This window comes from Dermacentor variabilis, chromosome 6, assembly GCF_050947875.1.
Source record: "Dermacentor variabilis isolate Ectoservices chromosome 6, ASM5094787v1, whole genome shotgun sequence".
NCBI lineage: Eukaryota > Metazoa > Arthropoda > Arachnida > Ixodida > Ixodidae > Dermacentor > Dermacentor variabilis.
Genome location: NC_134573.1, coordinates 186,381,823 through 186,406,101, shown reverse-complemented (window position 1 = coordinate 186,406,101; position 24,279 = coordinate 186,381,823). Strand labels below are relative to the sequence as shown.

Sequence of the window (24,279 nt, the reverse complement as noted above, 5' to 3'; positions counted from 1 at the left end):
GTTATATTCTGCACATTTCTCTATCACTTGATTGATAGTGTGAATATGGTCTATTGTTGAGTAGCCTTTACGGAATCCTGCCTTGTCCTTTGGTTGACAGAAGTCTAAGGTGTTGCTGATTCTATTTGCGATTACCTTAGTAAATACTTTGTAGGCAACGGACAGTAAGCTGATCGGTCTATAATTTTTCAAGTCTTTGGCGTCCCCTTTCTTATGGATTAGGATTATGTTAGCGTTCTTCCAAGATTCCGGTACACTCGAGGCTATGAGGCATTGCGTATACAGGGTGGCCAGTTTCTCTAGAACAATCTGACCAGCATCCTTCAACAAATCTGCTGTTACCTGATCCTCCCCAGCTGCCTTCCCCCTTTGCATAGCTCCTAAGGCTTTCTTTACTTCTTCTGGCGTTACCTGTGGGATTTCGAATTCCTCTAGGCTATTCTCTCTTCCACTATCGTCGTGGGTGCCACTGGTACTATATAAATCTCTATAGAACTCCTCAGCCACTTGAACTATCTCATCCATATTAGTAACGATATTGCCGGCTTTGTCTCTTAACGCACACATCTGATTCTTGCCTATTCCTAGTTTCTTCTTCACTGTTTTTAGGCTTCCTCCGTTCCTGAGAGCCTGTTCAATTCTATCCATATTGTAGTTCCTGATGTCCGCTGTCTTACGCTTGTTGATTAACTTAGAAAGTTCTGCCAGTTCTATTCTAGCTGTAGGGTTAGAGGCTTTCATACATTGGCGTTTCTTGATCAGATTTTTCGTCTCCTGCGATAGCTTACTGGTTTCCTGTCTAACGGCGTTACCACCGACTTCTATTGCGCACTCCTTAATGATGCCCATGAGATAGTCGTTCATTGCTTGAACACTGAGTTAAAGCCGAATACCTGTTCTGTAGCTTGATCCGGAATTCCTCTAGTTTCCCTCTTACCGCTAACTCATTGATTGGCTTCTTGTGTACCAGTTTCTTCCGTTCCCTCCTCAAGTCTAGGCTAATTCGAGTTCTTACCATCCTATGGTCACTGCAGCGTACCTTGCCGAGCACGTCTACATCTTGTATGATGCCAGGGTTCGCGCAGAGTATGAAGTCGATTTCATTTCTAGTCTCACCATTCGGGCTCCTCCACGTCCACTTTCGACTAACCCGCTTGCGGAAAAAGGTGTTCATTATCCGCATATTATTCTGTTCTGCAAACTCTACTAATAATTCTCCTCTGCTATTCCTAGAGCCTATGCAATATTCCCCCACTGACTTGTCTCCAGCCTGCTTCTTGCCTACCCTGGCATTGAAGTCGCCCATCAGTATAGTGTATTTTGTTTTGACTTTACCCATCGCCGATTCCACGTCTTCATAAAAGCTTTCGACTTCCTGGTCATCATGACTGCATGTAGGGGCATAGACTTGTACCACCTTCAATTTGTACCTCTTATTAAGTTTCACAACAAGACCTGCCACCCTCTCGTTAATGCTATAGAATTCCTGTATGTTACCAGCTATTTACTTATTAATCAGGAATCCGACTCCTAGTTCTCGTCTCTCCGCTAAGCCCCGGTAACACAGTACGTGCCCGCTTTTTAGCACTGTATATGCTTCTTTTGCCCTCCTAACCTGACTGATCCCTATTATATCCCATTTACTACCCTCTAATTCCTCCAATAACACTGCTAGACTCGCCTCACTAGATAACGTTCTAACGTTAAACGTTGCCAGGTTCAGATTCCAATGGCGGCCGCCCGTAAGCAGCCTTAATTGTCTCAGCCGCACTTTTTTTCTATCTCGGCCATTAATGAACCAATTTGAAAAATTCTTGCGGCAGTATGCTCCCTAGAGGGAACGTAACAACTTCCGACGTGTAACCGAAATTTGCTATGTGGCCTGGTGAGAAGACGTTTAAGGTACCTGCGTTTGAACAAGGCTATGCACTGCGCCCTAAAATGAACGCTGCATGCACACGTCCAATAATTTTGGAGATTGCCCACTCGGCTATCTGTTAAACTTCAACGCAGTGTACCAGAGAAACCCAGGGGGCAGCATTAAAAAAAACATATTTCGGAAGGTCGCCCGAATGTGAAGAACTTTCAGTATGCAACGTTGAGATGGTACGCCTCTTTATTAACATGCGTCTTTACGGCACTTAGTCGTAACATATTTGCTGCGCTGTAGTAGAATTATGAAAACACTATACTATAACGTATCAATACTTGTTGATGTGCCTGGGCTAGTTAATCTTATTACGCAATGTTAAGACGCAAATGAGGGCGGAAAAAAACTTCAGGACAGGAATGAGCGTGACTTGCAACCAAGTTTATTGGAAGCAGATGGCATCACATTTATAGAAGATGGTGGCAAGGTGCGCACGTACCTTTGCGCACTGTAATCAGAAACAAATTTACATATTTATCCAATCACGCAGTCCAAAAACTGGTGTTTTGTGCTGAGTAAAGTCGTTGACATATTTACGACCCAGACGTCATGTCTCATATTGATAAAGTAAACCTCCATTAATTCCCGTGCAAAGGAATCTGATACCACGAAGTATGCGAGTATTGGAAAGTTCTGGCCCACACGTGTAGAAATCGCAGTGCATAGGTAAATGTGCACTAACCTTATTCTTGACCGACAGCTCGCGTTCTCTTGCCGTATCGTTAACGCAACGGCCTGTCTGACCGATACATACCCTGCCGCGAGGAAATGGAATTTCGTACACTACGCCGACCGTGCAAGCCACATACGACCTCGCATGCTTTTTCTACATAAGGTCAGCGTCTGCGGCCCTGAGATGCGTGGGCACAAGCCAGCGGGCTTCTGTGGAGCCGAAAACACTATAGGTACTCTGTGCCTCTTGGCCCCTTTCTTTAAAGGGTGTGCGCGGTAGCGCGAACCTGCGTGCCTCTTTCTGTCCCGTCGTGTAATCGCGCTACCCTACACGCACCTCGGAGATGCATTACCAACAAGCCCACATTGCAACCCTCGTGAACCTTTCTTTAAGGGCCACTTTATGAATGTGCGGAACAACCTGCGGCATTTTCTCCACTAGTGGCGTGGCCTCCCTCTTACCCTTCAATTTTTGAAGGACGATTCCCGCTACTGGGACCGCGACAGAACAAGGGTATCCGACCTGATAGTTAAAACGTTCCTGCATGTTGAGAGAACAAGACCTCACCAACGCTACCTCAAGATACATGGAAGCCATTGCCCTCACAAGCTTAGTATGCGCCGAGTCGAACGTTAAAAGCTCTTTGCGTGAGCGCGGGCAGCACGCCCAGCAGATATGTGGCCCAGAAAAGATCAGATCTACACCTAAAAACTGCAACTTGTCTTATAAAGGAAGCGCATGCGTTAAGAGAGCCCTTTGCCGTCTTCTTCAAATCGCGCTAAAAATCATCCACCGTTTGATGGTCGTTGCAGAAAGTTAGATTTTAATATCACCAAGAAATCGTCCACATACCTAAAGAAGTCGCAGTTTTGCCCGAAAGAGGAGGCATCGATTGCCCTATCAAATGAGGAGACAGCTACAAGAAATAAGGATAGTAGTTTTATCGGCCGTATAAATTGGTAAACATTCATTTATTAACTAAATTAACAAGCATGGTGTCACACGCGCACAAGCAAACATGAACACATCTCACTCGCTGACCGCGGACACTTGCTGTCAAAACGCGAGCGTGAGGAAGCGCGGCAGCAGTAGCGAGCGAATTGACCTTGGTGCTCCGTCCCGCATCCCCCCCCCCCGCCCAACGCGAACTAAGCCGCGAAAATACGGCGCACGGGTGGACTCTGTCTCCGTCGCAGATGGCTTTCAAGCTAGAGGGGCAGAGCGGGCGGGCGCGGCCACCAGGGCCACCCGGAGTAGAATGCCCCTCCCTCTCCTCCCCCCTGGAGCCTCGGGCGTGACGGAAGATGGCGCGTTTCCTCCCTGCTTGCCTCGCTTGCGTGCGCGAGATATTGTCCGCGATTGCCGGCTCACCTTCGCACGCTTTCACTCGTACCTACAGCATACGGCGCGCGGGGACGATTTTATCCCCCCCTGGACTTTATACAGAACCTCACGGTGACGCCGACGGCAACGTTGACGGCGGAAATGCGCCTGGTGTGTCCATATAAAATAAATGTGGCGCTCCGCGCTGCGTAAATGCACAGACGTATCGCTGACCCAGACGTCACGTTTCATATTGATAAAGTAAGCCTCCATTAATTCTCATGGCAAGGAATCTTTCCTTCTACCAAGTGTTATCCTACTGCTATGAGTCAGAAGGATAGTTACCAATAAGTGCCGTAAATAATTATGTTATTAGAAGGGCACACTCTCTCGACATTGCTAACTGAAAGTTGTTGAAATTTGGGCGACCTTTTGAAATATCATTTCTTAATATGATGCCCGTTGAGTTACGCTGGTGCATTGCGGTGAAGTTCAACAAATGGCCACAGGGGCAGTGTTCAAGATCATCATTATCTTCATCATCATCATTTATTTAAATCTCGAGGGATAAAATACAAAAGAAAATTCATAAATTTAGAAGTGTGAGGCAGTACGTACAAGCGAAAAGTTGAAAATATAACGATAGGGCCACGAGCATAATAAAGAAAGAAGTATACTGCATGGTACATGAATATTGCATATTAGCACCTGTATTAAATTGTACATAAGGGGGAAGCAAATAGTTAACCAAAGTGAAAAGTAAAAGGCGATAAGGGCAAAAGGTTAAAAAACTTCACGATAGATTCACTGAGCAAAATAAAAAAAAACGCAATCTACAGCATGATATACGAATATGCGAATATGACATTAACACTTGTAGTAAGTAGTAACTGGTTCCTTAATTTTTTTCGGATTTCCTACAGTTACAATGTTATCTGGGAGTTTATTCCAGTCGTCAAAGGCAGCAGGTAACAGTGATTAGTTAAAGGCTACTGTTTTGCCGAATACACACTGGACACATAGCGAGTTAAACAGGACCGCGAAATACGTGCTGATGGAAATGCCTGGGAAGTCATAATATAAGTTATGAAAGAGATATACACAGGCATTTCTTCGACGGTGAGGTTCAGGGGGAAGCTCCAGCGATAATTTAATGGCGCTGACACTTTGGTTACGGTACTACTGCAAGGTGATGAAGCGTGCGCTGCGATTTTTAACAGCTTCGATAGAGGTCATTAAGTATCCTTGACGTGGCTTCCGGATTGCCGAGGCGTACTCTAATTTTGTGCGAATGAACGTAATGTTCACCAATTTTCGAACAGATTCAGGACAAAGTTTGATGAAACGGAGTGCTTTGGAAGCATCAGACACCAGTCCACGTGTGTGCTCTGACCACACTAGATTGCTTGGCATGGTGACTCCATAATAGCGATATGACTCGGAATATGCGGAAGGGATTACAGAACTTTTGCATGAAACTTGTGTACATTTACACTTTGTTGCGTTTAACTGCCTCATCCACTGAGCACACCAGTAAGTCGTCTGTAATGCAGCTTGGTCGTGAGCTGAATATGCGTGGCAATAAAGAGCGCAGTGATCTGCGAAAAGAAGAGGCGTTTCGAGTATGACCATGAAAGCGACATTACGTTAACATTGAAAAAACGCACACAAAAGCAGATTTCTAGCGTCATTTAGACCCGAACAAGTGCGTTGAAATGCGGGAGGAGTGGCGTAATGTGTGATGATACGGGTACAAAACGAGGCGCTCTCTTTACTGGTCCTCTGTTCGCTGATCTCTGACGCTGAAGCTTGCACCCGAAGCTCAAAATGCTGAAGTCGGCTATGCGTGTGGCATTGGGACTTGCTAGTGGGTGGAGGAACATTGCAGGGAGTTCGGGTCTGTATTGTTTAGCAGCTTTGCTGCGGACACTCTTGTAATGCATGTTTACTAAGAGTGTTGCGGATCTGCGAGGACATTTCACTGCAGAAGCGATTTCCTAAATAGTATTTTTGCGGCGAATTGTTTAGTCGCGAAGATGGCTACCCTATTGCAATGTTTTATGCGATGTTATTGCTATTGCTGGAGCAATACTGGCCGCATGCTCTGACTGCGGTATGTTTCTCTCGAGGACGCTTGGCTACGCTGTCGTCGGGAGCACAGCTTTTTAGCCGTTCCGAGAATACCGACGAATTTTTGCGCCCACGTTTGACCATTACTTTTTTTCAGTTAGGCGTAAATAATTTTCGTCTGTTATGGCTCGGTGGGATTCCGCCTGGCGATTTCCACCAAAGCTGGCCTTTTACTGCACACCATGGGTCTTATCTATGAGAATTATACTTCGGGCTATTTGAGTTTTAACCTTTTATCCAAACTCTAACACTATGGCTATTCCAGTTGATAATCGTCACCGAATAATGTTTTGCTGCACTCAGGTTTGAACATAGCCTTCGGCACTGCTGGAGTGGGAAGACGTGGTCGCTCGCGTTTCCTTTCGGCTATTCTGCTGTAAAGCTACACGGATCTTGCGGCACGTGCAAACCGTGCACACGCTGAATCTGCCCATCATCGTTCTCAAGAAGTGCACTTGACAGTCTTTACGCGGAGATTGATGACATGTGGCTGCGCCTTTTGCTAAACGTCAAACACTGCTTCTTGGAACCTTCGGCGGCTGTTATTCAGCGCCACATTTGAGCGTTCGCACATCACGAGGATTCGTCCCCTAATGTGGCTTGGGCTTCGAATTCGCACCGACTGTCAACCCTGTGCCTTCGGTCTTGTTTATACAGCCTCCAGTGCCTACCTTAGCTGCGCTCGTTGAGTACGTCCAGCTGTCACGTCTTCTGTAGACGCTCGATTTTCCAGCTCATTCTACTGAGCGTGCCTTTCTAGCATTTCGAGCGCTGCCTATTTTAGAAGTCTAGCTTTGCCGGTGCCTGTGAACAAAATTTTTGCCACTGTTATTCATGCATATAAGCAGCCGTCGTCACTGTTGGCCTCGGGAGGTCTTTGTGAAAGCGTAGTCTTTGTTTTCAGTTATTCGAAATAAAGGAGCCGCATTTTGGTAGTATCCCTTTTATACTGAATTCTTTTCTGATCGTCCGTCGCGCGTAGTTGCTGTTCCTGAAGATAACATCGTCGTGGTGGCGTTCGAACCAATAAGGAAGGGCGAAAATAATGGAAGATGACCTGGATCTTCACAAAAAATGGCCGCAGTCGTTGCGATTATTGCAAAACGTCTAGAGCGCTTAGACTGTAGAAATGGGCCGTAAAAGCAAGGCCGAAAGGACACAATGGTGGTTCCCGTCAAACTGCGCCTTACAGTGCATATATACTTAAAAGGTGGTCGTGTTTATTGAGCAGCCGTTGTTTGACCAGCTCATGACCAAAAAGTCCGAACATTCGGAAGAGTTATCATCGCCGTCTTCAACCTGAGCAATGTACAACGAAGGCTGAATCTTATAACGACACATTTCATTTTTCACTCGTATCGCTCATTATCATTCATTCTGCAACCGTCATCGCTGTTATCATCGGGATTTACCACTTGGTGCAACGGACGTTAAATAATAACGAACAAAAAATAAGATGAATATTTAGCTAATACGGCCCCTGACAGCGAATAACACTTTTTTCATCTTTTTTCTATAATCTGTGACGCCGAACGCCCGATTACGGCGACAAAGGCAACACGAGGGAGTCCGAGCCAGTGATAAAAGGCGAAATGAACCGAAAACAAGATGAGTTATCACAATATACGGTGCCAGATGACCATAAAAGAAATTGACTGTCTGCTTATCTATGTTGTTTGACCGTAGAAAACAATTTGTTTTTATTGTTTCTTCATTCTATCCGCCCACTCCAATTGTCACGAACAGCGTAACACATGCCCTTGGGAGACATAGCGTCTAAACACACAGACACACGCACGCACACTCACAACTCGCTCAATGTGAAATGTACGGCATGCATGCGAACCCTGCAGAATGTTCACCACATGCTTTCCGTCACCCCAAATAATAACCTATACGAGCTGCACTAGAGTGCTCTGCACATCCGCGCGTCCCAGCAATCGTGGACGCACGAAATAACAAACTGATCAATGGTGCGTATGCAACGTTACATACCTGGTGCGCAATCTCATGTGCTATCAGGCCTGCGATGAGTGGCTTCTTGTACGGCGTCGACCGCTCGTCGTACAGGAGGCACTGCTCGTGGAAGGTGAGCAGGCCCCAGTTCTCCATGGCGTCCGCCAAGAACGACGGCAACGAGATCATGTCTGGCAGACCAATGACAAACAACGTTAGACGGGTTTCCTCTCGTTTCGTTCAACGATGCTGCCGTGCCACATAATCTCTTAAAATTTGGTTCTTCAGAGAGGTCAATGACTTTTGTGGAAAAGGTACAGGTGATGGGTATACAGGGATTAGATTATTAAAATAGCCTTATTTATAACGTTGTCATAGTATGGGGCAGCCACCTCACTACGTTAGAATTGCTTCTAAAGCTGATATATTGCCGAAGGGAGCAGTAGTTGTTGAAGGGGCCTCTCCGCGTTAACTAAGGGTGGATTGCCAAGAAGCCGTATTGAGAAGCGCCAGGATATCTTCAATAGCATGAGATTACACTGCGTGGTGTAAATTTCATAGAGCGAGATGCGTGCTTTCAATGGAATGAAAGAGCGACAGCCATTTTGCGAAGAATGAATTGAGTGTTCACGAACCCATCTTTGGTAGCGGATACGCGACGCCCAGCAGGTCTTCGTAAAATTTGAGTAGTTTTGGAGCCACGTCTAGAGCGTATTGCAGGTATGGAGACCTGTCCGTCAGGGACCATATGGTGACCTGTTCAATAACGCGATAAGCATAGTCGGCTAAAAAGGAAACGTAATCAAGCAAGCATGTAGAAACTGGCAGAATATGTGCTGCCAACTACAAATAAGCACGTAAATGCTTTTGTCATAGGCTGAGGTCATTTCAATTTGTGATGCAGCCTGGATCATTGCCGCCATTTTATCAGTGGTGAAGAAATCAAATTCAATATAGGACTTGTCTCTACCGCAATCAACTTCGTAAACACTCCACAATTTTTTGGAACGAAGGCTAAAATACGCGGAACAGGTGCGTAGCACTTGTATATTATGTAGCGTTTCTCGGGGAGACACACATGAGCATATTCTGTGTGTGCAGAACATTTAGCGCCTCGAGTGTAGATGAGTAACCTTCATAGCACGAAAACGCTTTGCGGTTTAAACTAATGCTAGCGACACTGTGCTATATGAAACATAAGACACTAGAGGTGAGGAACCAAATGAAGACATGTAACTGCAAATTACTCTTTCTCTTGAAAGTCTGTCAACGTTATTTGGGTTCGTTGAAACAGAGGCCGTTCCACATACCTATTTTATAAATGTTTGTGCCAAACTGAGCACTGATGACGCTATGGAATGACGTCATATATTTCATAGTATTTTTGCAAATTATTAAGATAGTGCTTACGTTTCATTTCGAATTCAAATCAGTGAGAAACAACAACGATTTATTTTTATTTCCAAATTAAGTTTTGCAGTAAGTATCTAAGGATTCACTCTAAAAGTTCTTAAGTGATGACAGGTTTGGCAGAAACCCTAAAGCGTCATTTTTAGTTACTGCTTACATTTACCTCGCTTATTGTTTGTTTCTTTTTTGCACGCAGTCTCCTCTCGTACCAAGCGTCACCTTCTTGCTGTTCAAAAATGTAACCTAGAAATGTTTTTTCTCATTGTAAACGCTCGGGTTATTATTGAAGCGATGGCACTATTCTTTCCTGTCATTGCAATCGTTGGAATGGTTGTCGATTCTCTTACGCAGCTCACAAAAGCAAAGCAGCGCATTTCAGTAGTGCCCGCGCCGCGGTGCACGAGGGTTTGGTTCCCGACCGCGGCGGCGCATTTCAACGAGTTTTGTGTGCACAAGAGTGTTAAGGCATAGGCGTATGCTGAAGAGCCCTTGGTGGTAAAAGTTAACCCGGCACATTTCACTACAGCGCCCCTCATAACCAACTACGCCCAGTTTCGGGAAGTAAAAATAAACAACTTATTTTAAGAGCTTCTCTTGCGCACAATTTCTGACACATGCAAATTGTTCTCAATAATGATAGCGCAATACCACCTTTTGCCTCTTACTAGTCTAAACTGTTCTAAACAAACTCTGCTTACAATAGTGTTCTTCAAGAATTGCCAGTTATAAACATTTGCCTTTCAGTTCGTGTGAGCGTGGAATGTTTGTTCTGTAGTAACTATGCCCAACAAATGTCTTTTAAGGCGAATAAATAATTAGTCTCTGCAACCATTAAATAGTATGTAGATTAAATTACATGTAAATATGATAGCCTTAACTGAGCATAAGTAAGTGCACGAAAATCGGTACGTATTGCGACAGGAGTGAATCATATGAGAGTAAACAAAGGTAAACACTGCTTCACTCCTTAAGAAGAAAAAAAAAACAGACCGGTTTACCCGAGTGCGAAAGGCATGTGCTGGGCAGCGTAAAGTTTTCCGTAAGGCTACTAACCGTCACTGGGGACTCCTTCAGATCGTGTGAATGACGGTGGTACAGTGACATTACGGGGACTTGGTCATCGACTGGGCTAAATGCGCACGCACGTCGCCTGTTGTACTACTGCCCTTTCTTATACCGTATACTTCCACTGTTTTCTCATGACACTCACGTCAAAGCAACGTGTGCTGCTTCGTACGAAATGATTCGGCGGGTGGGGCTTCAATCAGCCTATACTTACGTTTCCATTGCTCTGGGACGAGAAGTTGAGGACTGCAAAGGCCAGAGTGTACGTGGACATGGGCATGGTCGGCGCGAACGTGTCCGCCACAAAGCCGTGCGATCTGCCGGTTCACGGAATAGAGTGAGCAGGAAATGACACCTTGGTTTGTGCACTCAGAAAGTTGGACAGTGCTAAGGCGTGCACACAAATACCGGCATGCTCCGTGAGGTGTTGCTGCTTTGTGTGCCGTACCAGCTCTGTGTAAACTAAGCACCGACCAGCCCAACTTTTCTGACAATCTGGGAGTCATGCGACTTGAAACATACGGATACAAAACAGGCATGTTATCTCATCGGGCGTCTCACCCTAACGTATTTATTTAATAGACCCGACAACAGGAAGCAGAAAACTGACTCCGTGCTTCAAGTCTATGTTCCACATCGTGATGACTCGAGCTTAAAATCGAGTCATTGAGAGCATCTGCTTGACGGCTCCAAAGTGCGAACATGCGAATGGAAGTACGCGTTTCTTGGAAAAAAAATTCTGCTTGTGGCGCTGCCTGTCTAGCATAAGCGTCAACTGATTTCCCGCTGTGTCTTACCAGTACTCACGTACGGGGCAGAAACCTTACGAAAAGGGTTCTACTTAAATTGAGGACGACGCAACGAGCTATGGAAAGAAGAATGATAGGTGTAACGTTAAGGGATAAGAAAAGAGCAGATTGGGTGAGGGAACAAACGCGAGTTAATGATATCTTAGTTAAAATCAAGAAAAAGAAATGGACATGGGCAGGACACGTAATGAGGAGGGAAGATAACCGATGGTCATTAAGAGTTACGGAATGGATTCCAAGGGAAGGAAAGCGTAGCAGAGGGCGGCAGAAAGTTAGGTGGGCGGATGAGATTAAGAAGTTTGCAGGGACAACATGGCCACACTTAGCACATGACCGGGGTAGTTGGAGAAGTATGGGAGAGGCCTTTGCCCTGCAGTGGGCATAACCAGGCTGATGATGATGATGATGATTTCCCGCGATAGTGCCATCCAAGCAGCACGTCCAAGAAATGATCTTTTGCTTGCTGCACGAACTTCACATGGTAGCTCTGTTGCTCTTTCTAGGAGTGATGAATCAGGCGTTCGACCTCGTCTGGGTAGGTGCAGCGTTATAGACAAATTAGTCTTATGTGTTAGGCTCCGCAGCCATGATTAGGTAGCGCTTGAAATATGGTTAATAAAAATCGGGCCCCTCGGTTAACCTCCTTTCTTCTCGCTCATGAGGCTACTAAGTCTCATGACAATGCTAAGTGCTACTGTAATGTTGAATAGTCTCAGTGTACGAGTGTGATCTGGAATGCGTGCGCCAAGAGTAATGGAACCAGTAGCACTGGTTGTCTCAGTTTATTTAGCTAAACTTTTATTTCGTTAAGACTGAGCTATTCCCTTTGACGTTCTATGAAGATTTTGTAAAGGTAGAACAATATTTCACTAATTTGAGTGTACAAAAGGAGAAGACAGTGGGGGACCAGTATTAATTAGACCACCAAAATACCAAAAATTTAGTAGTAAGCACAGAAACGTGTATCTGAGTGGTCCTTATTCAAAAATTTATCATTTTAACTCTGTTTTACCGTGCCATATAAGTCGATCAATTTGGTGGATAGTTTATCAACACGCTGCTAAACACTTGCCTTGGAATACTTCTACAAGCAACATCATATACCGTTTGAAATTACTTCTTAACGCCAACTAGTGAGCAGATTTGACAATTTTTGGCAGAAAGATTAGTCTGGAAAAATAAAACCTTAACTACACGAGGTTACGCGAGCGGGCACGGCGAAACGGCAGTAACCATGCCGCTGACCAAGAAATTTGTTCTCGTTATGCAGGTTTTTCTGCTGACGATCGCCGGTACAACAACTTCACGCCACTTGGGTTGAGGACACTTCGAAATCAACACAAATCCCGACACATGGCCGCAATCAAGATCATCACTCAAGCGAGTCACGTTGGACACACCTCTCCAAGATATGCCCATGTCCGTGACGTAATGCGCAAGGGACAGTATAAAACCACGGCCAAAGGATTTGTTCACCAGGGGGCGCGGCGAAACGGCCGCGACCGTGCCGCTGACCGAGAAATTCGTTCTTGTTATGCAGGTCAGTTGTTCCCTCTCCAAAGTCAGGTGCGGAGACGAGCTTTTCTTACTGGTTTCGCCGTGCCCAGGCGTTTGCTTGAGTATTGCCCATGACTGTTAAGTAGTTTTTACTATTTTGCTATGTGGTGACGTACAATACAACCTAGGACCCGCTACAGCTGAAATGCTTCAAAATTTTCTGAGGGGGCAAGCCGATATGCGCGATGATGTTGCTGAGATGAAAACGAAGTTTAGCGAGTGTGATTCGTCATCTCTACTCACGTCTACGATCACTAGGACTACTTATGAAAGAATCAAGAGAGAACTCTCCGATAATTTTAGCGCTTGAATCATCGCCTGTGTCCCTTCAAAATGCGGTAACCTTGCAAAGTAGAAAACTTGTCGACCTCGAAGATCGCAGTCGAAGGTCGAGCGTTATTGTTTATGTCATTTTTGAAGAGAGCGAAGAAAGCAACGCATTTTTAAGAAAAAGTGTTGTTAATGACATATTTGAGGGAAAACTCGGAGTTAAAGGCAAATCTATAGCCCGTATTCACCGTCGTGGCCGCCATAGAGGCCGCCGTCCAGTAATTGCCTGTTTCCAAGATTACACTGAAAAACAAACTGTCATTCAAAATGTGAGCAAGCTTAAAGAAACAAATATTTTCATCCAAAACGACTACAGCCACGAAACACTGCGCGTGCGTAAACTTCTTTGGGAGAGGCACGATCGAGAGAACGAGGAGCGCGTGTCTCTTATTCATGATAAGTTCAAAATTGATGGTACACTGTTTGTATGGGACGACGCTAAGAACGAACGTGCAGCACTATCTAAACAACGGGGCGCCCCACATTGACGTAATGCGTGTGCGGAAACAAAACACTTAAGAATATTGAAGTTGAAGTTGAAGTTGAAGTTCATTTTCCTTCAAAGATGAAAGAGGGAACTGCGACAAAAGGCGGTAAAGCCTGACGAGGTCACAGCCGGTAAAGCCTGACGAGGTCATTAAATTTCAATGCTCGAAGCCTTGTAAATAAAGTAGGAAAGTTTGGACTGTTACTTCTTGAACATGACCCACATATAACAATAATTACCGAAATCTGGTTGGGCGATAACATTAGTGACTCGGTTCTATCTCCTCCAAGCTATACTGTTTTCCGTCGAGATCGCCCAACTAGGGGTGGTGGCGTAGCCATGGTCTTAAAAAACCACTTGCCTGGTGTTATGAACCAAATAGATGGTCACGAAAGTTTGTTCGTATGGGTTAACTGCTGGGACAATTCTTTTATTGTATGTGCTGCGTATAGACTCCCTGTGGCTACCGCTGAATACATGTCCGAACTATACGATTACATGGCGTTGTTCACTAATGAGAAGATTATACTCGCTGGTGATTTTAATATTCCTTGCATTGATTGGAGTAACCCCGCTTCATTATTTGATGCTGACACTAACCCGTTAGTGGATGTTATGATCATGTGTGATTTGAAGCTAACTGTTACAGAGTATACCAGAGAAGTAGCTGGCACCTGTTCAAAAAGTAATTTAATTTTTATTAGTACGACTTATCTACATACACTGTTGATTAGGTTGACGGCGTCTTGGATCATAAGGCGGTGTGTCTCTCCTTTCTGCTAGGAGTTACGAAGTCGCACAAAAAACAAGAAAAAAATACTAATGAGGGATTTTACTAAAGCTGACGACCACGCCATAATGGACCGTTTTTGGGACTTCTGTGATAACATGATGGGCAACGTCACGACACTCTGGGATGCTCTAAAAGGGACTGTTCATTATTGCATTGACAAGTTCGTTCCTGACAAATATGTTCGTACTAACAAAAACAATCCGTGGATGACCAGATAAATTATCCATTTACGCCGTAGGCTAAAGCGAGCTAAAAAAACAGAAGAAATCCCTCAGCATAATTACTGATCTAAAAGACAAGCTTGTTAGTAAACTTTCCGATGCCAAAGTTACATATTTCACTAAATCAATGCCTGACTTCTTGATAAAAAGCCCTGATAAGTTATGGCGATATCTATAGAAGAGACAAATGCTGTACCCCGTGAAATATTCGTTGATTGTTGTCTCGTGAGTGAGGCCCCAACAATTGCTGGCAGTTTAACCAATAATTCTGTTCAGTATTTAGCACTTCCGAGCACGAGGCAACGCATGATAACTCTCTCTCAGTAATGTCTCCCGATTTTATAACATATGAAGGTGTACTGTGTCTGCTACTTAAACTGAAAACGAAATCCTCAGCTGGTCCGGATAATATTCCGAACACATTTTTGCGTAAGTATGCCGAACCGATTGCACATATTTGAACACATGTTTTCCGTCTTTCTTTCGAAAATCCCTTGATTCCTGATGATTGGCACCAGTAATATCATCGTACTAAACAAACCACTAAAATCCAAAAGGCGCCTTTTGACTAGAAGCAGATTCATTGTGTCGTCTGGTCGATGGCATACCTTTCCTCCTGCTTTTGAACTGGCATAGTGGACAGTGCAGTGTAGCCTTCCGGTCTCACAATTGTCACAGTGAAGATGGCCTTAAAGTCGGGCTCGTCGAAACACGGGAAGGCTCTTCGTGCGAATGTTGGTTCGAAGAACGTTAGCAGCAGGTGCCTGAAATAACAGACAAGCGAAAAAAATAAAAGAACGACACAGCAAAACCGTCATTGTTATCAGCCCACTGCATGACAGGCACATCTTCCAGTGATCTTCAATTATTCCTGCTTTTGTCAGCCGACTCCAACCTATGCCTGCAATATTTTTATCTCTTCACACCAACAAATCTCTGACCATCCTCAACTACGTTTCCTCCCAATGGCAGCCATGATGTTACTCTAATAGATCACAAGTTGTTTGCTGTGCGCGTTACAACTACACTTATTCAGCTTAATCCTAACTACAATGCCAGTCACACATCTTTGCCTTATTAGCAATGCTGCTTTCTTTTTCTCGATTAGCTGCTGTTTTTGAGCGTTATGGGGGGGGGGGATCGGCGCAAAGGCGCGTACCATAAACAGGAGGCTTCGCTCGCGCACACTTGCGTAGATCTAATGCCAGGTGCCTTTTCACGAGTTCTTTACCTCGGGATTATATTGTATTACGAAGTCACTGTGTCAATGTATCATGCACTCTGCAATAGATGAAAGATCGTGAAGGACAACTTCGAGGCCCTCTTGCAAGTGTTCTAAATATGAAAGGCTGATATAGTTTATTTGTTTCAGCGTAGTTAAAATGTGTACAAAAACTGCTTATCGCGCCTAATGAGAGTCTTGCGGGTGCAAAGCCTCTGTTGCTGTAGGAATGGTGCATTAGTAGCAGCAGCTGGAGAATAGGGTATTGCGTTGAAAAATATAAATAGCTAAAGTGGCCATATAAGGGTAGGGGAGCGTCTCCGCAGGCGGCTGTGCACAGCCCCGCTCTTGCTTACTTGAGTTTTCCATTGACGCGGTAGTGATACTTGTAGAAGCCTCTGTCGGTGCCCAGTTTTCCTCTGAACGCGATGCTCAGTATGTAGGACTCGTTAGCATGCAGCTTTTCGGCCAGCTGGATGTGGAGAAACTCCTCTTCCGGCTCCAGTGTCAAGTGGTTGGCTTTGACTTTGGCGAAGGGAGGCTTGGAGTGACGCACCGTCACGCCAAGGCCCTTGTGGCTGCTTAGAGACAGCTCAAGCTCAGAAGATGCGTGCAGAGTGATGACCTGAGTTTCTGCAACGCCGTGTAGACGGGTATGAGAGTGTGTGCTATTCGATGTCGCGGCAATATTATCGATCTACATTGACTACTGCACTTACTGAAACAAAATAGATGAAAAGGCTGGGTAGAGTAAATAGTTAAGTAAGGTTTTGGCTGGGGCTTACTTGTTAGGTTGAATGCTACGACACATTAGCAGCGTGGGCTGGTTGGTGAAGCCTTACTTCATCAAGGGAAGACCATTCTTTTGCGCATAATTCATCAGGAAGGATAGAAGGCGTCGCCTCGGACTGTATACTGCTGCGCGTATGGTTGTACTAACAACTGAATGGTTGTTAGTAGCACTCCGTCCTGTCATCTGTCCTTCCGTATTAAATGTCCGCAAAAGAAAAAAAAAGGCTTTTCCTTGATGAAAGCATTTAGGGGAGGGGGAGGTGGGTACTACTAAAATATCCCAGAGGTGTGCAAGCAACTATGCCGCACGTATCCATCAGAGTATACGCCAGTGACCATGACAACAGTTTCATGCGATGTAAGCGCAACGCGACGCTCCATTGTAACGTTCTGCAAGTAAGCCTTTTGATTAGCTGCTACCGATAGCGAAATGTTCCCAGAAAGTTGAAGTTGGGCTTGTTTGTGGGGCGTAATCAATTACAGCGGGGGAACACGCACAATATGCACGGCAGGAAAGACACAACAGACCACTGTGTATGTCTGCTCTCCTGTTCGTCTTGTACATGTGTGGTTCCAGCACTGTATATACTGCGATGTACTCCTATTCGCTCTCAACCTTAGCCCCTAAATGCCTCTGCATGAGAGACAGTCGCGTTTCTGTGTCGGTTGGTTTGTCAGCAAGGTACCTCATTTCGGTGCATGGCCGCCCTGGAACGCTAGGCAGCGCTCGAGCGCGGCTGTAGACAGTGTTCCTGCGTTACTGGCGTTAGATGAATGATTTATGATCATTACATCCTTGATACTTGTTCCATGAAACAGTTAAAGCAGATTCACAGTTTGAAGTTGGTGATTCTGACTTCAGGAAATCAACGGCGCAACATAGATGCGGACAAAGAACAGATAGGACACTGCTGTCCTGTCGCATTTATGTTCTTTGCTATGTTTTACTATGTTCTTTGGTCGCGTCTCTGAGTTGGTTTCCTGAGGTATATGGAAGTGCTTTCAAGTGAATCTGGTTTCGATGCGAGACTTTTCTGCAACACTGGCGCGGCCATTTAGCCGACACAGAAGCGGTTCTATGAAAAAAAAAGTATTAACTTGTGCAGCGAAATTAGTCCTAACAACAATATTGGCTGTTTATGTAGATTCTCCTACACAGGACGTTGTGATCGAGTGCAGTTTTCCTCCCAGGGTTAACCGAGGCAGAGTCTTCTTCACAGGTGCACTTTCTTCGTTCTTCTATGATTATAAAACTTAAAAAAGTGGTTTCGCGGGTGTTGTAGTCTTTGTTTGCAGCTGCAGCGTACTCATAAGACGGTGCTAGAAGCAAACTGTAAATTGACACACACACCAGGCCTCCGTTGTTACGAACATTGCATTCCCTGTGGCGCTGGTTAAGTCTGGGATGCGTATTGTCGGCAAAAGTCAAAGCACGAACGGCAAAATATGAGGGGTGTAACCTCATTGTTCGGCATTGAATGAGAGTAGCATGCGGCATCGCTCAGTCACCTCTTGTTAGTGAAGATGTTCTACCTTTCAAAATGGAGTGTCCAGAAGTTTTAATCGTGCTGACGTCACAAACACTGAATTATGGGAAGCTCACAGGTACTTTCTTATTTATTTTGACTTGTTCACGTGTCATTTCAGTGAGTGAGTGAAGAAACTTTATTGCAGGTCCGGCGAGGACGCGAACTCGTCGCGCACCCGGCTAGTCCCATGTCGGGACCGGCAGGTCTAGCCCACCGGCGCGGTCGCGGGCACGCCGGACAGCGAGGATTTGCTTTTCTAGAGCGGGGCTACGCAGAAGCGAGTCCCACTCGTCCTTGGTGAACTTGGGGTATGTCGACCCGCACTCCCAGAGCATGTGCGCTAGAGTGCAGTTCTGCCCGCAGGAGGGGCAGGCGTCGTCGCGATACACGTCCGGGTAAGCCTCATGGAGAACGGACAGACACGGATGCGTGCTGGTCTGCAGAAGCCTAAGCGAAACGGCATGCGCCCTATTCAACTTGGGGTGAGGGGGTGGAAAGACCCTTCTAGACATGTAGAAGAATTTAATGATCTCGTTGTGAGTAGCGGGAGCGTCCCTGTGGCCGTAGGGAGGAGGGGAGTCGGTGCTTCTTGCAGAGAAAGCGCGGTCGGTGAGGTCACGCGCAGCCTCGTGAGCAGACTCATTGAGGTTCGGGGGAGCACCCTCGACCGACCCTACGTGAGAGGGAAACGAGTGGATTGAATGATGCGTGAGAGCATATCGACTCGAGCTGCTAAGAAGACGAGCAGCTTGCTTGGCGATGCAACCCTTCTGAAAAGCCCTAACTGCCGTTTTGGAATCGCTATATATCTCGGACCCACGACCGTCTAGCAGGGCGAGGGCGATGGCGGCTTGCTCGGCGACTCCGGGGTCTGAAGTGCGAATGGAGGCACTATTGGAAATCTTGCCGCTGGAGTCGACCACAGCGATGACAAAGGTCTTCCCATCGCTGTACTCCGCGGCGTCGACGAAGCTTGCTCTAATGCCTTGTTGCTTGATCTGTTTGAGGATGGCTGCTGCTCTGGCCTTGCGTCTGCCCTCGTTATGGACGGGATGAACGTTTCGGGGCACAGGGGCCACTTCGAACTTGTCTCGAATGCACCTAAGGATCGGGGTACTGGCCATCGGGAATCCCACAGATTGGTAACCCAGCTCTTCGAGGATGTGTTTACCTGCCGCTGTGGTGCTCAGGCGAGTGAGTTGCGCGCGCTCTTGGGCTTCGGCAATCTCCTCGGCAGTGCTATGCGCCCCAAGCTTGAGAAGATCCTCGGTATGGGTCCTGACGGGTAGCCCGAGAGCCCTCTTGACCACTTTGCGGATGAGAGCGTTGAACTTGTCTCGCTCCGCTCTGAGCCAGTTGTGCATAGAAATTGTGTACGTAAAGTGACATAGTACGAAGGCATTGATAAGCCTGAGGAGATTGTTTTCCTTCATTCCTCGGTGCCGGTTTGCGATTCTGCGAACGAGGCGGAAAGCGTTGTCCGTCTTTGCGATGATCTTGCGGAGAGCCGTTCCGTTCCCGCCGTTGAATTCGACAAACATGCCCAGGACCCGAATAACGTCGACCCTGGGTATCACAACCTCGCCACAAGTGCGAAGACTGATGCTGCTTTCGGATACTGGCTTCCAATCTTTGGGTCTGCCTCCCTTCTCTTTTCTGTAAAGCAGAAGCTCCGACTTGGCGGGGGAGCATCGAAGTCCGGTGGGGCGGAGATACTCCTCGATCACGTCTATCGCCTCCGGCATGGATTCCTCGACTCCGCCCTCGCAGCCGCCGGAGCACCATAAGGTGATGTCGTCGGCGTATATGGTGTGCTTGACGCCCTCTACGCGTGCCAGCCTCTCGGAAAGACCAATCATACAGATTTTAAACAGTGTGGGTGAGATGACGGCGCCCTGAGGAGTGCCCCGCCCTCCGAGGGGCACATCGTCGGAGCGGAAGTCCCCAATGCGAAGCTTGGCCTTCCTGTCCATTAGAAAAGAGCTGACGTAGCTATGGAATCTAGAACCGAGACCCAGGTCTAAAATGGTCTTTACGATGAAGCTGTGGAGCACGTTGTCGAAAGCTTTCTCGAGGTCCAGACCGAGCAAAGCCTTGACGTCTCTGGAACGGCCATCCACAATCTGATGCTTTATTAGCTTCATTGCATCCTGCGTCGAGAGTCCGGCGTGGAAGCCTATCATGTCGTACGTGTAAACCTCGTTCTCTTCCAGGTACCCGTTGACCCTGTTGAGGACGACGCGCTCCATGACCTTGCCGACGCAGGAGGTTAGAGAAATCGGCCTGAGGTTCCCGATGTTTGGGGCCTTGCCGGGCTTGGGAATGAGCACCGTGCAGGCCATCTTCCATTCTGCAGGAACAACGTCGCTATTCCAGGACTCGTTGATTTTGTCGGTCAGAAAGACGATCGACGTGTCCTCGAGGTTTCTCAACATTCTGTTGGTGACTCCGTCTGGACCCGGCGCAGACTTGCGGTTGAGTGCGAAGATGGCCTGTCTGACCTCGGCAACTGAGAAGTCTTCTCGGGGCGTGGAGGGCCTCGGTAGTCCGGGAGTTGGGTCACTGGATCTCCGTCGCGACGGACGGGCAAGTACGTCTGTGCGAGTCATTTGACGTCAATTCACGTGTCATTTTATGACTGTATAATGTCAAGTCGTCCAGCAAGTGACTATGCTGTAGCTCCAGACGTTTACGCATGGATGGGCCAAGAGACGTAAATAGCGCGACGCAGGTAAAACACATCAATAAGCTTTCTTCGAAATCATTTAGGGCACGAATAATTAGTGCGTGCCTATATAGTCCTGACAAATATGGAAATGAAGCAATACCAATGGATGGCTAACAATATAACTCTCGTTTCGCGTGCGAGAACGCGTGCGTAAAAAATTCACCGATGATTACGATACTCCCTAATGCGAAATTTGAGCGCAGCTGTATACGTGTTTTCATTTCGTGATATAGTGAGGCAATGAATATCAGAGAGACATGTAGCAGAGTCGGCAATCATATAAAATCTGATGTGCGGGTTAAGCGCGTCAGCTTTTATACATGACTCGTCGAAGGTTCCAGTATAATCGCTGGTTCCGCGTGGCTTCCAGAAAGTACTACACAATCCGCGCTGCGCATACAACCAGATTACAAAGCAAACGCAAACCATTAAAATCGAAACAAGCGTGAACGAGACGAAACCAAGCAAATCGAACAAGCGCGAGCGAGAGGTGACGTGAGCAGACAATAATACGAAACGAGCGGTTCGGCTGAGACCAGATACGAGTATGCAACGAGTGGTAGGGCGGGTCCGTATGACACCTGTTTCCTGCACGCACGTCCCTGAAGGGGCCGCGCTCATTGGTCTGCGCCGCCCGCTGCTCGCGACTTTCATCTCCTTCTCCGCGTTCGCTCTTTCATATTTTGCTGCGCTCGTTCGCTCGGTTACGCCGCCGACGCTTGCAGTAGGCGCCAAAGGGCGCCTAAGGGCTTCGTTCGGGCGCCTAAGGGATTCGTAAGGGCGCCTAAGGGCTTCGTTCTAAAATATACTCAAGCTTACCATAATTCAAACTACAGCTAATAAAAGCATGAAGAGTCCGTTTTCTTAAGTCATGCTTTGACTGTGTTATGACTCTTTAAATACATTGACGCGTATACGGAGCTGGTCTACCAGCGAGATTTAATTAGGCTTGAGCGTCTGCCTCGTCTAATGACAACCGTCTGACCTGCGTAAAGTTCTTACGGGACATACAGTGGGACATACATTCGCAGCACCGGCTAGCTGCATGCATATTGAAGAATGGGCGAGCTGCGACGACCCAGACAAGCCGAAAATTTTAATCATTTTGCCCTTGTCAGCAACTCCGCAGAAGGTGAATTTCGGGAAATGTGAAGCTTGAATATTGGCGGAGTTTAACGTCGAGACCAACTGAAGACCAACTTCTTCCTAGAACACGATGGTATTTCACTATGCCTAAGGTTTCCAGGACTGCGGCATTGCAGCAAGAAGTCAGGACAGGGTTCGGTTTATGCGCTCACAGACAACAAAAGCAGTCTGGCGAAAATGCACGTTTGTCACAAGTACGGGTTGGCGATGCCAATACAGAGTAAAGGCGCGCACCTTCCGTGCAGTCGAAGCGTATGTCGACGTGTCCGCGGAAAGTGTCCACCTGCTTGGGCTTTCCCTCCAAATGGGGCTGCAGCTCGAGCGCGTAGTGGACGGCCACCAGGTGTCGGGGCAGGCGGCGTGTGTGGTGGCCCTTCCCCGCGGACGGCGCCACAATGTCGTGGCTCAGGTAGGCCTGGCGGTCGACCAGGGACCATGGCTGCGGCGGCAACACGTCCTCGGGTGGCGGCGGCGGCCCGGATTCGCCCGCGGCCAGCGGAAATAATTGGTGCTGGATGAACACGCGCCTTTCGGTGGCGATGAAGATCACCAGGATAATCACCACCGCCGTGGTCACCGTGCCGATCACCACGCCATTCGTGAGCCGGTCGATGCGGCCCATCCTCTGCGGAGAACGCCCCCTAGTCAGATCCTCCACGAAAACCGACCAACATTATAAGCAGCTGAGCAATCCTGCCATCCGTCGGCTTGTCCGCGGCCGGTCGAAATCACAGTACCTTTCGCACACAATCCATTAATTCACTTCTACGTGGGAGACAGACGTCAGTTATACGTCTAGGGGAACAGCTCTGAATTATCGGCATGACGAGGGCCTCTGTACCATCACACATATACGCTTGCTAGGCAGTGATAACTCAGTGAATATTGTCTGCGACAGTTACATGAACGTATATAGAACTAGAACAGATCTATGATTTACACAAGTTACCATAGTTATTAATGTGACCAGCGAAACAAGTCGTGGAGAAATACATAAATAATACTGAGGTGAAAGATCGCGATGAAACAAGAACAGAAGAAACATATATACACTGTACTGGCGCTGTACACAGTGAAAATATTTTGAAAATAATAATGCATCATTTTTTACGATCACTTCTTTGATGGACATATTTTTTGAAGACACTTTTTTGTATTTAATATTCGGTGACTGTGTAAAATCTGTGTTTAAAAAATAAACATTCGACCCATTTTGCGGACGCCAGAACAGTGAACGTAAGGACATCAAGCCACCAAACCTTCGCTACGTGGCATTCTGTGTTCATTATGACAGTGTGCTGCCGAGTGGGTCACTCGAGTGATAGGCACAAAAAAGAATGTCTCTGCTTATTAAACACAGTTGACAGTAAAGCGTGCCTTGTCATCTACCATGACAAGGCGACAGCGGTGCCCATTGTGCCACGTCACTCTAACTTACAGAATGAAAATAAGTTACCGTTGAAATAATTTCATTGGCATAGGTTATAACATAAGTGTCTGTGAGCGATTTCGATCCAATGAATAGCATGTCCTTGCTCAATTTATCAATACCCTAATCAGCAGCGTTGATTTAGATGCGTAGAACCCAATGAGAGCGAGAAGCTACACGTGCTGCATTAAAGATAGTTGCGTTCTGGCTCTAAATAATAGCGATCAAATATAAATTCAATGTAAAATCTAATTGTCCAGTCTTAGTATGCAGCTAACAATCATATTCCGTCTACGGCCGTCAGCGAACTATCTCTATTCAAACTAACCAAAACAGACCAAAAGTGCTTATTAGTGAAAAGTGATAATGAATGCTGCTTAAAGGGATCTAGCGTATGGATAATAGCGTATGCAGACGAAAAAGAACAGTGGCCGAGTATCCTGCGCACGCACGCACGCACGCACGCACGCACGCACGCACGCACACACACACACACACACACACACACACACACACACACACACACACACACACACACACACACACACACACACACACACACACACACACACACACACACACACACACACACACACACACACACACACACACACACACACACACACACGCACACACAACACAGATAAACGTAAATAAAGATAAGCGTAACAACGTGCATATTTGTGTTATGTTGTATATATATATATATATATATATATATATATATATATATATATATATATATACAT

General features: G+C 46.5%; 2 protein-coding genes across 2 annotated transcripts in view; both read right to left on the bottom strand.

Annotated features, from left to right (window-relative positions):
- LOC142586389 (aminopeptidase N-like) overlaps positions 1–15,521 on the bottom strand; it is a 35,558-nt gene extending 20,037 nt beyond the window's left edge. Inside the window, exons 1-4 of the mRNA XM_075697637.1 lie at positions 15,517–15,521; positions 15,293–15,448; positions 10,698–10,804; positions 8,052–8,203 (exon numbers count right to left, since the gene is read on the bottom strand). Of these exons, the coding sequence (XP_075553752.1) occupies positions 8,052–8,203; positions 10,698–10,804; positions 15,293–15,448; positions 15,517–15,521 (420 nt within the window). The remainder of the gene's footprint in view (positions 1–8,051; positions 8,204–10,697; positions 10,805–15,292; positions 15,449–15,516) is intronic.
- A 614-nt stretch (positions 15,522–16,135) lies between these two features.
- On the bottom strand, positions 16,136–22,723 carry LOC142584464 (aminopeptidase N-like). The gene is made up of 2 exons (XM_075694608.1): positions 22,336–22,723; positions 16,136–16,539 (listed from the first exon to the last, which is right to left on the bottom strand). Exons 1-2 carry the CDS (start codon positions 22,721–22,723, stop codon positions 16,259–16,261), a joined length of 669 nt encoding a protein of 222 aa, XP_075550723.1. The 3' UTR covers positions 16,136–16,258.
- Between the last annotated feature and the right edge of the window lie 1,556 nt (positions 22,724–24,279).